This window comes from Anser brachyrhynchus (genome assembly GCF_964034855.1).
Source record: "Anser brachyrhynchus genome assembly, chromosome: 2".
NCBI classification, from domain to species: Eukaryota; Metazoa; Chordata; class Aves; order Anseriformes; family Anatidae; genus Anser; species Anser brachyrhynchus.
In genome coordinates this window covers 30481550-30495256 of record NC_137695.1, presented here as the reverse complement: position 1 = coordinate 30495256, position 13707 = coordinate 30481550, and the positions used below count along the sequence as shown (strand labels likewise).

The window sequence follows — 13707 nt, the reverse complement described above, 5'->3', positions numbered from 1 at the left end:
CTTTGCACGTTAGTATTGTTGTCTGTGTTGACTAACATGTTTAAACCTGCTATTTCCCAATTCCATGAATGAAAACAATGCCCTCTGCTCAAGTTGTTGGGTAACTTTTCCAGTAGGGTTTGTGAAGTCTGGGTTTGGAGTTGCCTGCTCCAGATTCTGTAGCTGTGACTCTGGGGTCATTGTAGTGCTTGCCTGTTTCACTCTCCGGGTGTCAGCTTGGTCAGCCTGGGCTAGTACTGGCTTATGGTACACAGTGCCTTATCCCCTTCTGTGTATCACTTACCTCTGCATTTAGTCTTTGTAAAGTGGACAGGAAAAAAGGTACAGTCGGGGAGAAGCAGAAATGCTTGGTTTTGCTCGGCAGTGCTGCAGCCAGAGGCATGCCTTGCTACAGGTTATAGCTCGGCTCTGTGGGCACTTGCATGGCCACAGTTCAAAGGCAGCACAGAGGCAAGAGTAAGTGGCAAACAGAGGGAAACAAGTTGAATAGATGGGAACAGGAATATAATATGTACATATGCATTTAATATGGAAAGTTCTTCTGACAGCTAGCTTGCTAACTCTTTGCTACTGTTTTTTTTTGTTGTTTTTTTTTTTTTTTTTTAATCTACATGAGTGTGTTTAACACACATTTTAAAAGCTAATTTGAATGTTTGTTTTTCTGGCAGAGCAATGTTTGAATTTTTTGCTGGGATCATCCTAGCTGACCACTTACTATATACTAAAAAACTAATGGAGATTATAGATTTGAAGTAGGCTTCTTTACTTAAAAAATTGTATGCACAATTTTCCCCTTTTAAGTTAAGTTAAGCAATGGTAATAAGCTATGCAAATGTCCAACTTCCAAATGCAGACTTCAGTCTGTCAAACATGCTGACATTAATTTGATGAAAAGAAAATCGACTACAAATATAGCCCCTACCAAGACATAACATTATTTGTAAATAGGTAAGCTGAAACTTTAAGGAGGTGCTTCAGACTATCTTACATCTTTAAGAACAGGGTTAAGTTTGCAGCACTTTTGCCACCTTCATTCGCTTTCAATCCCATACTAGCTCTAGTTGCAGGAATTAGACAGTATGATCTTTATTTTCAAATAATTTTAATAAATGATGAGCATGCAACGTTTCTTTGCCATAATTCTTTAGGGTGATTGAGAAGACATGACTGACCAGCATTTTGTTTTGTTTTTAGATGAAGCACATCCATTTAATGGTATTTCTGAATAAAGGAAAACTTTAGGATTGTTGGACAAATTGCCCCTCCATAAGCAAATCCAAACGTCCCAGGCTTTGCATGAGCAATTGCTAAGTACATATTAGCCTACGTATTTGCTTACGCTGTCCCTGCACAATCAGCATGCACTATAACTAAGTGCTTTTATACTTAAGTATGAATCAATTTATGTAAAGTGAAATTCAGATCTCTATCTTGCAATGTGATTCTTTTTTCCACTTCACACACTGTGTTGGACTTAATCATTTTATTTTGCCACTGTAGTGACAATTTGTTTACATTTTCCAATATGAACAGTTCCATTTGTGGTTAAGTATAGGAAACAACCGCAAACGAAATTTGAAAGTAGAAGAGCTAGTTCATCTTCCAACAGGATATCATGTGTCTCAAAATCAAGACAGATCTGCACAGACTGCTTCTGCAGATCCCTGGTTTTGCTAGATCATTGCCTTATCCATTCTTCTGTGTCATTATTAAGTAAAAAGGTGCATTCTTCAAGAAGTCTGTTGAACTTGGAGTTGCAAAACCACAAAGCCTTACACTGCACTTTTTTTCTTACTTCTGTTATCCTAAGGTTGCTGGAGAAAGATACGTCTACAAGTTCGTTTGCGACCCTGAAGCGCTTTTCTCCATGGCCTTTCCAGACAACCAGCGCCCCTTACTGAAGACTGACATGGAGCGCCACATCAATGAGGAGGACACTGTGCCTCTGTCCCACTTTGATGAGAGCATGGTCTACATGCAGGACGGTGGCTGCTGCAACACCCACCCCTATAATGAAGGCTACGTCTATTAACAACAGTGACAGTGAAGGGGATATTTTCCCCCTCCTTTAGGCTTCTCCTCTTTCACAAGACCCAGAGGAAAGCTGAAACGACTTCAGTTTGTTTTTTAAATAGTACACTAAAAGGGGCTTTTCCTGTTGCATTACTCCTATGGTCTGCCATGGACAGCGCACTTTATTTGAAAGGGGAGGGTTGGAACCTAAACGTTATTCTGTGTAACAGGAGGAAAAGGGTGGGTTTGCTTTTTACTTAAGTTTGGGAAGGGAACATACAGGTTTTAAGTACAAAAAAAGCTATATCATGTCTGTTTTGTTTCATATCAGCATAAGATATTGTACATTTTCTCTGGGTAACCGTAGTACAGTTAATTCTCATTGTGCAAAATAACCACTTGCTGATGATATCAGCACAGCATGCCTCGGGCATTTGTTTCTTGCCATTCTTAATTGTCTTTCTACAGTTATGAAAGAGAAGCAAAGCATATACCACAGCATTTAATTTAGAAGCTTGAAGTGGCGGACCTTGCACCTTGCCTCTAAAAACAAGTATCGTCAGAGTTTTGCTTTTTTTTTTTTTTTGGTAGGGCTTCAAAAAATCCCATTTAATGGCAGATTGGCCATAAGAACAGTGACCAAACAGCAAAATCCGTGACTGCAGACCACAAGCTGCATGCTGTAACTGGTGCCACATTGCTATTCATATATGGCCCATGCTATGGTTTAGACCTTTCAAGATCCATTTGAGGGTAGTAATTACATGTGGTAGGCTTTCTGATGATCATGTCAGCATTAAATACAGGATCATGATCAGGAGGGAGAAAACATTTTGTATCCTTCCATTTCCTTTGGTACATAAATAAGTTATTTAATCAATAGGAATTAACTGTACTAAGTCACATATCTAATTATGCTGTTTAGACACAGCAAGCACTCCTTGAGAAAAATATCCAATACACTAAATAGGTACTTTAGTAATTTTTAGACACGGTACCCATTAATATGCATTTAAACCTTTTACTGCTGTGTTATGTTGATAACATATATAAATACTAGATAATGCTAATGCTTCTGCTGCTGTCTTTTTCTGTAATATTCTCTTTGATGCTGAATTTACTATGACCATTTATAAGCAATGCTGTAACTACAGGTAGCATTTCAGGACAAAATAGATGACTTGAACCATTTATTGCTTAGAAAATAGCTTACGCCATAGCTGTGCTATAAGCAGCTTTTATGCGCATCCACAAATGACTAGTAAGCTTCAGCTTGCTGAGGAAAGCTCTGCAGAGCCTTTTGTAATTTTTGGTGGAAAAGAGACTTAGACGAACTGTCAAAGAATACCATGAAGTCGCTGTATGACGTTGTAGTGCTGGCACTGATGTTACCAATCAACTTGTTTTGGGCACTAAATGTAAATGTGATCTGATATGCTCGGAAGACAATTTAAATTTTGAGTTCTTTTTTTTCCCCCATTGTTTTTTTTTTTTTTGAGAGGGGTAATCTGAATACAAGCCACACGCAATATTCTGTATGTAAAATGAAAAAAAAGAAAGCAAAAAAGCAAAAGTTTTAAATATGTACGAGCACCTTTTCTGAAATATAATATTTACTAGTCTGAAGGGAGTTAGAGAGGGTAAGATGTGGATTTCTTTCTTTCTTTGCCCAGTGAAATTTAAATAAGTGTTATATGGATTGCCTCATTTTCCTATATTCATGAGAAGTGGGAGGAAAATGAATGCATAACCATAAAACAAGAATAATTTTCATCACAATGGATGGATTTCAAAGACAATCCTAGGTGGTGGGTTAATTTTCCATCCTGTGTCAATTAAGACATGAGTTAAGCTATGAATATTTTAACATGCAATTAATCAAAAGTACAGAAGTAGTGATCACTAGAAACCACGGGTGCATAAAAAACATTTGGGCAGGTATTTAATTTACTCAGATACATAAGACAACATATTTTATGGGAGTGTGTGTATGCCTTAATATGTCACCTAATTCTGTCCTCTGTAAGTCTCAATGGCACTTAAATTTGCAGTGATCAACCCAGAATCACAAGTCTCAAACTGCATAATTACCAAGAAGGAAAGGGAAAAGGTTAAATAAGATTGTTTAAAACAACAACAACCAACGTAGTTTCCATTGAAATAAGGTTCAAATGAAACATGCTTTGATGAAAAGTCCTTGGATTGATTTTTATTTTTTAATGTCATCATTGAGCGCCTCCTGCCTGTGGCAGGATGTGGGTATGGGAAAGGGGTTGGACAAAAAAAGGAAAAAGAAAAAAAAAAAAGGAAAAAAAATGCATCAAATGTGTAATATTTAAGAAGAAATATATATATATATATATCTGTATACGGTAGTGACTCACTGAACAAAACAAGCAATCAGACCAACATTACCATGATCTCTCAGCAGAAGATATAAAAGTCTTTCACTGAACTGATTAACCCTTTTTAAAATGTACCTAAGAGGTTTATTTAAAATCTGTTTTTATTCCACTTTTTTTTTTGTTTGTTTGGTTGGGGTTTTTTTGTTTGTTTGTTTGTTTGTTTGGGGTTTTCAGGTAGAATAATAAATCTGGCAGCTGATTTCTGCAAGATTGTTGTGTATTGGATTCCTAACCATTTAGACTGGATTGGCCATTGAAGTAAGGTTCTTCTTTTGGAAGAAGAGATGACAATTGTCTGTTCCTAGAAAAGTGCCTAGAAAAGCATCCCACAAAATGTAAGCCCTCACCCCTCACCCCCCCCCCAAAAAAAAAAAAAAAGAAGAGAGAAAGGTGATGAGTACATACAATTCACTAGTAGGTATATTATAGCTATATGTTATAGCTGGTATTTAGGTTGTCAAAGCATTGTATTTGACTAACAAAAGGGAGGAGGGTGGACTATGTAAATTTAGAGAAGGATTGATTCCAACTAGAAACACATACACATTTTCACAGAGCATTTTAATGCCCTACTGAATTTGATTGTGTGTGTTTGGGGTTAAGGGGAGGGGTGCTTTTGGTTGGTTGTTTTTTTTTGTTTGTTTGTTTTCAAGCTGTACCTGCAGAAGGAAGAAAGACAGGCTTCACATCTCTTTTAGGAGCAACTGTTCTGGAGTTAGATTGTGCATGCTTGCTTGTGTGCATTTACTGCCCATAGTTGTGAGCAGCATGAAGTAGTGCTACTGTGAAGCACATCTAGGAGGCATCACTGCAAGACCCATGCGCGGAGGGATGGCTGAAGTGCTTGGAAATTTTTTTCTCCACTGTGACAGTTCAGTTGCACCAGAAACTGAAGAAGTACAAATAGATAAGGACTTGGCAGAGAAACTTCAATCCATTTAAGAGAGTTAAGATTACAGTTTTAGGTATGGCAATGCACAAATTTTGGTTTAGGAATATGGCTTTCCATAAGCCTTTACTCTCCAAGGTCACCAGTGTAACTTTGCTGTACATCAACTACAGTGCAAATGTTAACATTATATTTTCTAAAAGCATGAAGTTCATACACTTTTCAGACCAAATCTGTCTGCTTTACTTCACAGTTAGCTGTTGTGCTAGTGAGGACAAATTGGGGTATAGGAACATTTTCTCCAATGTTCTCTGTGAAAAGCCCTTTGCTTAGGATCTTTTCTTCTTTGGGATTCCCAGATACCTAGGACCATTCCCAGGGGTTAATTCTTAGAGATTTATTGCCCCTTGACATCTGACTGGTTTGAACTGCAAGTCCAACATCACAGGATAATATCTAGTAAATATTTTTGCCTTTTGTTTTGTTTTGTTTATTTTCTTTTTAATAGCAGGAAATAGATCAATGTGTGCAAAAGGTATGATGAAATCTCAGAATCGTTAATGGCTATACTTTCTTCTCTGGAGCGCATTAGCTTCAATTTATGTATTACAGGTAATAGCAATCATGAACAACCCTATTCAGTGCTCACATTAATAGCACCAAGGACTTCTCCAAATAATCTCCTTCAAAGATGTTTTGGGAGTCTTAATTAATGTGGTATCCTACACTCTAAGAATCATCACTCCAATCTATTTATTTATTTACCAGAGGCTTCTCTGCTCGAAAAGGGAGTAGCAGCTATGAGCAGGTGCCAGTACCTCAGAGTCCCCTGTATTCATTTTACTAAGGTACCAGGGTGAGAACTGGAGCATCTGTGATACATAAATGCACCCTCCTCTCCTTGTTCTCTTATGGAGAAAGAACTTCAGTGCATCATCTTCTGTTGCTTCTGCTACAGGAGTGGTAATTTGTGGCAGAGGGGGAGGGATGGAAAGCTAGGTAGGGGCAGGAGCATTTTAAAACTACAAGATTACCCGGAGGATATCTGTTAGATCCCTAAGAATCATAAGTACATCTGCAAAGGGCTGTAGCTTACCACACAGCTTTCATGACTGTGTAGGTAGATAAAGTTAACTTTATCTCTTGCTTCAGGAGGTTGAAATATTTGATTCTCCTTGAATACCAATTTAATTTCTGTGGGAAGGAAATATTTCTGCCATCTTGTTATATAAGAGTCTGAAAATTCCTATGAAGAATCTCATTGACATTTTCCCAAAGAACTATTTTTGTGTGTGAAAATGACACACCAAAAATCACCAAAAGAAGGGGTAGATAAACATGATGTTCTCCAAGACTACAGCATTATTTATCCTAGAAATGTATGACATCTTTAATACTGCTGCTGTGTTGTCCTTACTGAAGGATACTGAAGTCATTGGATTGACCTCAGCAATACACAGCCTACTCTGAAGTTGTTTTTTGTTTTGTTTTGTTTTGTTTTGTTTTGTTTTGAATTGAGCATCCTAATGTTATTAAACATTACAGGAAGGTACCCCTGAGACAGGGTCACAGTCAGGTGTTTGGATTTGGTGATCCATAATTCTGTCTTTGATTTTGCAAAGTTGTCTGGGCATTTCTGCCCATGTCCATGCTTTTTCCACAGCAGGGAAATTATTACAGCCATTGATATTCGTATTCTTTTTATTTTTACTAGTTTGCTAGTAGCCTGGGTTTGTTTTGTTGCAGAAGAAATGCCTTTCTGTGCCTCTTTCCATACTCCAAATAACCAGGTAAATGGTTACGGTCCAAAATAGCATGTTTGCTATGTGATCTGCACTGCAGGCTATGCCAGTTCATTTTCTTCAAGAGCCCCAGAAAACAATGAGTAGGCATGATCTCACTGTTTTTTTGTTGTTGTTGTTGTTGTTGTTGTTTGTTTTTTTCCCTCCCCTCCACGGTAGGATGCAGCTGATCCATCTGAAGATATTATAAACCAATTCTTCACTCACCCCCAATATTTTAGCTAACACTGCACTCATTAGAACAGGAACACTTTATAGAAGCTCAGGTACAGAGAGTTGAGTGTTTCAGATGTACCACAAAGGGCTCTCTCTACAGTGGCTTTCAGTCAGTTTTGCCCGGGAAGTGGCATATGGCTACACAGCCCAAACAGCAGCAGAAGGAGGTGGTTTTGCAGAGGCACCAGCTCCTCAGAGCTAGAGCTCTGCTCAAATATGCAGTTAAGGCTGCTGGTGAATGTGCCCTGGGAGGCCTGGTGAGGTCTGTGTCCGTGTAGAAGGCCAGAGGAAGCATGATCCCAGTGGGTGAGGCACAGAAATGGGTAAAAGCCTGTTGGTGACAATCCAGCCCTACCAAGTAGCTAATCCAGAACTGATTAGTACAGGAAGGAGGAGGCTGTATGACCAATATAGTAAATCACAGAGATAATTACTTGAAAGACATGCTGCAGGAGAATCATAAGAAATGATGGAAACTAATAAACTCTGTGAACAGTAATGACTTTTAAGACCCCAGTGCTTGTGGGAGTGCTTCAGGAAAAGGAAGAGAGAAAGTAAAATGCAGAAAGGGACAATAATATTAGATGAGAACAACAGGAGTCAAATCATGAGCTACATTAGGGGACCTGGAAGATGATTGCAGAGTTTTAGATAAGGAAGTAAGGGACCATGATAAGTACAGAGTCAGTAAACTGAGATAAGAGGAAGAGAGGAGGTAATTGGAGGCAGTACACTTTGTGGTCAGTGGGCCAAATGTGCTGCACCAACAGAGCTGCACCAGGGGTGTGTTGTTCAGCCCCAAGGACAGGAATATCAGCACTGCCTTTGGAGTGATTGCTGATAATTTAGTAAAACCATCTGCACAGTGTTTGGCAGCTGTTAAAAAAGCAAACAAGATATTGGCATATGCAGAGAGTGTTCTGGGCTATAAACGCAGTGACTTTATTGTCCTACTATATATATATATATATTTAAAAAAAAAAGAAAAAAAAAGATAGTGAGTCAGATTGTAGGCTGGTGTAAATCATTTTGGTTTCCTTGAAGTCAGCTAAGTAGCTTTATCCTAACAGAATCCAATACTTGTTATTAGTAATGTGTATGCCTGTTTAGGTGTGGTATCTACATAGGACACTTTCACTTGTTACATTATTGAGAAAGATATGCAAATGAATAAAAGCCGGGGAATAGCTTAAGACCAATAAAAAAAAAAAAAGATTAAGTGAAAAAAAATGTGTTCTTAATTCTCCTGGTGTAGACAACACAATTTTTATTTATTTATTTATTTATTTATTGGTACAAAGCTCTCTGCGGTAGAGCTCTATGCATCTCTTTAACTCTTACAGTGACATTTTGTGTCCAATGCTGGCAGACTGCATGTGCCAGGTATCTCTGCTATAGGTGGCTTAGCATTGGTCTCTGCAAAGGTAGCAGGTTTCTGTAGGGTCAGAGTGCTTTCCCAGCTGTTTTTAAAGACTATGTGGACATGCAGATATCTCGAGCGCACTAAGTTTACAGCCATTCTCTGGACTAGCAAATTTCAGGTACATTGCAGATGTGCCCACAAAGGTTAGACTGTCAAAGGAATTTCTGCCACTGCTCTGCTCCATATTATAAGGCTCTGGGAGCCTAGACATAAGTTATTAGGTTATCTAAAGGCCTCCAAAAACTCTTTCAAATGCTGGTCAACTGACCCAGGGCTTCTCTGCTTCCTCTGAGAATGAAATGTGGGAGAAAGACACAAAATGAGTGAAAACCTAGGTCTACATCTACAGAGAAATAAAGTGAAGAAGAACCTTTATACTATGAATTTAAAGAAAGAGTTTCAGCATGGCCTGCAGGAGGTTGCTTGTAGGAGTTAAGGCAGTCCATGGAGCCCAGAATAGATGTCTACTCTTAGAATAGGGCTCTTAGTTTTATGCAGTGCTTCCATGTACCCCCTCAAGATTCAAGCTTTATGAATTTGAGTTTTGTTGTTTTATTCTTCCTAATATAGAGAGGAATATTCTACTCAGTAACATACTATCTGATAGATGCTTTAATGCTTCACAGTACCTAAAGTTTCTTTGTGAATCTATCCTTAGTGACTGAAGAAACAAGACCCCAAAAGGAAAGGTCAGTTCCTGGAACTATGCAATCCATTAAACTGAGTAGTTTATATAATCTTTATTGACTGGTAAGTGACACAGCATGGCTGTGGTAAAAACCTATTCCAAAGGCTAAACTTGGCTTATTAACTTCTTTATGCCATCTAAATGCCAGGAAAGCAGTTCCATATGTCACTTCTCTTGTCCGTCTGGCCACTTCTACAGCTCTGATCATGACATCTCACCTCATGGGAGAGCTAGAAAGATACTGAGAGACTTCACAAGATTGAGTAAGACTTGCAAATGGTTTGTGAATTTGCAGAAACATAAAACGATTTGCCTCGGGACAGATAGTTGAGAAGGGATGAAAATCAAGGTCTACAGCATTATGAAATGTTTGGAGAGAAACAGGGAATCATAATATACCAAGTCTCATAACAAGAATTTACTGGGGGGCAATAGAAAGAAAAATGCAGTTCAGGCACTGAAAGAAAATAAAGGAGGTACTTTATCACATGGCACAACTACTAATTTGTGAAATTTATTGACATAAGCTATTTGGGGTGGCACAAAACCTAAATGAGTTAAGAATAATTGTTTAGAAATAATCATGGAAGAAATGGCCAACAGTGATTCTTGGTTACAATGGTAAGTTCAACTTTCCAAATCAAGGAGTCCCTAACACAGAGCCTGTCAGCCCCTCAGAGGATCTGCTTGAGTCACCCTGTTCTCATAATGTCTTTCTAAACACTGATGGTGTCCATCCCAGGACAGATGGACCTTTGGCTACAGAAGAGGACTTGGTATGAGTGAGTACTATTTGAAACAGAAGCACAAACTTCAGTTGGTTCAAGACGGTGCCCTGTATCCTGCATTTTTTTTGCGGGGTTCCTGTGATTTTACTAAAAAGAGTATATAACAAAACTGGATGAAGTAGTTTGTGTGTTTCAACACAAAATCTGTAAATCTGAACCTTGTCTCTAGGATTTGTTTTCCTTGTCTAGCAAACATCTCCTTTACAAAAGGCTATTGTCAACTTGCACATGATTACTAAGCTGCTGATATTGGGATCAGGGTTATTTTTAAAGGAAGAAGAGAAACATTGCCACTTTTGTATTTGACTGGGAACTTTGTGTCTTTCAAAAAAAAAAAAAACACAAGGGAAAAAAAAAAAAGACTAATTGGTGAGTAATAGGTTCATTTTGTATTCTTGCTACTTAACACCTAACATTTCACCATGATGTTTTCTCTCTGCATGGCGTTTTTGCATAGAGCGAGCTAAGGCTGTTTAGTAACATATAGAATTGAAGCAGGACTCAGAAATTATAACCTCCCTCCTCCCCCAAAATAAGGAGAGAAGAAAACACTAATGAATGTCTTTCTCTTCTCATATTACCTCTAACTTTATCAATAACATATTCCATAATGCTTTAAGTTCCATCCTCAACAGATAACATTAAGCAGTACATATCCTAATTTCATCAGACTTGGACTCTTGCTTAAAACCTTAGGTGACTTCATGCATTTATATCAATTGTATCAACAGACCAGTGCATCTGACTCTTTGAAAGCAGGTGCGGATCCATACACAGATTTCTTATGGCAAAATGGTTTGGATTTTGATGGGATGATTATGACAAATACAGACAGCAAGAGACCCAGAAGAAAAAGCTCTGGATATACTGTGCGTAGTGTCTTCAGTTAGTAATATTTTTGGAAGACAAGAGGCAGGTTTATTTGGCTGATTTAAGTGTTGCTCAGGGATGACCTTGTGCATAAACTCTAATGGGAAGTCTGTATTTCTGAAGATGTATATATGTGTATCTAGCTATAGAAGTGTGACCTGCTGACTCATTGTCCCAGAATGGTATCAGTCCAAAATGTCATAGCAAGTGTGAGCTGAATTCTCGTGCAAGCCCTGAAAGACAGCAGTTCCATACACTAAAAGAACATTGTGTTGTATATGTCTGTATCCTGTAGAGAAGGGCAAAGTAAGACTCCTGAGAGCATTAAGCATAAGAAAAGTAGATTAAAGTTCTCAGTATTGCTGCAAATTGGCAATTGCAAGGTGTAAATTGTAACTAATGAGAAGTAAAATTCAGCTCAAAATGTCTTGTTCAGAGATCTTTAATTCTGGGGCATCAGATGAGCACAGCTTCTGCTGTACTGTATATCCAGGATCTCATTCTATGTGGAGACATATGTAACTCAAACCAGCAAGAATTTGTATGAAATGGTCTCAAATTTGCTAATAAGAATAAACCTATGTGGAATGTTTGGCCAGATACATTAAAGTAAATATTCAGCATGTTAAAACCCTCATCTCTTTATTGCTATGATAAAACCGAATATGGGAATCGGTACATAAACAGCAATAGTATTGCAGAAAAAAGGGATCTAGAGGGGTTTATACATACCAAGAAAAGCAAGCCGGTCCAGTCATCCAGTCCAGTGGTGTCTTTTTTTTTTTTTTTTATGGGTACGGGATAGCATTCTTTATTTTATTTATTTATTTATTTATTTTCAAGACTCTGCTTTATGAGTAAAAAATCATCTTCCCCTAAAAAATCCAATAACTAACAAGCTTCTTAATATTTTTCTTGATTCTTGTTGTTAGAAAGATGGAATTAAGATTTAAAGCTGAAACCTGTAACCCACTCTTTACTGTATGCAGTTGTTGCAATGCCACAATTATAGAATACATCATAGAGCAGTGTGGTATAATGTTTTTATTGACATAAATGTGAAGGAGATGTATTACTCATGCCTATACTACTTGTTATTACCATGCCATTTATTTGTGAAGGAACAGGTACATTCTACAGCTTCCCCCCAAAAAATAAAAAAACGGCTTTTATAGCAACATTCTCATAGCATCATATATTTTCTCTGTGCCTCATATGCTGCAAAACAAAACAAAACAAAACAAAACAAAAACTATTTGTAGCATGCTTAGAAATTTTTAAATAATAGCATGGGTCTAATCATTTGTCTGCCTATGAAATCTGTCAGACATTTCACACTGTGTCAGAAATTCTCAAGTTATGACAAAGGATTTGAAAGTGGATGAGGTAGAGTGGTTAGAGAGGCAGCAAAGATGTGTTAGCTAGTATTTGTACATACACATATATTTAAATGTTTCTTTCAGGAAAAGTTATCAATGATTTCAGATATCAGATATAAGCTGATGATTCGTCTCTTGCCTAAACATTTTCCAGAAACTAAATTAATGTGGTTGAAGTTATCTCCAACTGTTTTCTTTCTCTGTGTTGTTAAAACAATAATGATGATCTTGAATCTGTCTTGTCATGGGTTGCCCATGGTGTCTCAGAAAATCTGGTGGTTCCTCAGTAGTAGACCTGTCCAAGCCTTTAGCCTTTGTGTTGCAGCTGTGGAAGTGAGCAAACAGTAGGAAGGAAGAAACCTTATATCTGCAAGAAGTTGGGCTTTTGAGACTTTTATATTTTGTACTATCATCTATTTTCTGTGGAAGGACTCAGAAATAACCACCTCATCTTAGAAATTTATCAAGATAAAATATTAGAAGCTTTAACAATGCCTTGAGAATGCAGGCTTTGACAACTTAAAATTGTATTTTAGCTATCTGAAAATCTCAGTGTCTAAAAGCTCACTAAGACGTCAGTTATCACATTCTAAATGGTCTTCTGGATTGAGAAAAGCTGTTTATAAGGAGAATCTGAGCTTTAACCAAATTAGTCTATTTTGATCAGTAGTCTGTTGTAATTTTGAAATGAAACTCTAGACATTGTTGGAAAAGGAGGGAAATTTTACTGGGGGGAAAAAAAAATTGTTATCCCGCATGCTGGAATGATGTGAGGCTGCCCAGTGGAGCAGGAAGAAAAAAGTTAAAAATGCATGGATAATTATAGCTGACATATAGCTTTGTGATTTACTACATGGATACTATTCATGTACATAGACTCTATAGGCACTTTATATAATAGCCATGTAATTAATGTATACATTATTAATATATAAGTGTTTCTATTAAGAGATGTCATTAATGATCCTGCCATCCTGAAGCTGTAAGGTACAACTTAGTGTTCTTTTTTTTTTTTATTCCAGTCTGACATATTTAGGGGGGAAAAAAAAAAAGCAAAAAACAAGAGTAAGCTCCTCCCAGTACATAAAATCTACTAATAAAACTGTACACAATTTTAGAAGCAGCCAGTCTCATTGTCCTAGAAAGGGAGTATGCAGGCTAAATTTTGGTGAGACAATACCGAAGTGTATTAAGGAGGACTTAAACTGACAAGTCAGATCTCTAGAAAAAAGAT

The 13707-nt window shown here is 37.5% G+C and overlaps 1 protein-coding gene across 6 annotated transcripts in view; it reads left to right on the top strand.

Moving 5' to 3' along the window:
- Positions 1–4626, top strand: part of ETV1 (ETS variant transcription factor 1) — a 69376-nt gene extending 64750 nt beyond the window's left edge. For all 6 annotated transcript variants that reach the window (XM_080581480.1, XM_080581481.1, XM_080581477.1 and 3 more), the window contains one exon: positions 1811–4626. In XM_080581480.1, coding sequence (XP_080437606.1) covers positions 1811–2032 — 222 coding nt within the window. In that variant the 3' untranslated portion in view covers positions 2033–4626. The remainder of the gene's footprint in view (positions 1–1810) is intronic.
- Positions 4627–13707: the final 9081 nt, after the last annotated feature.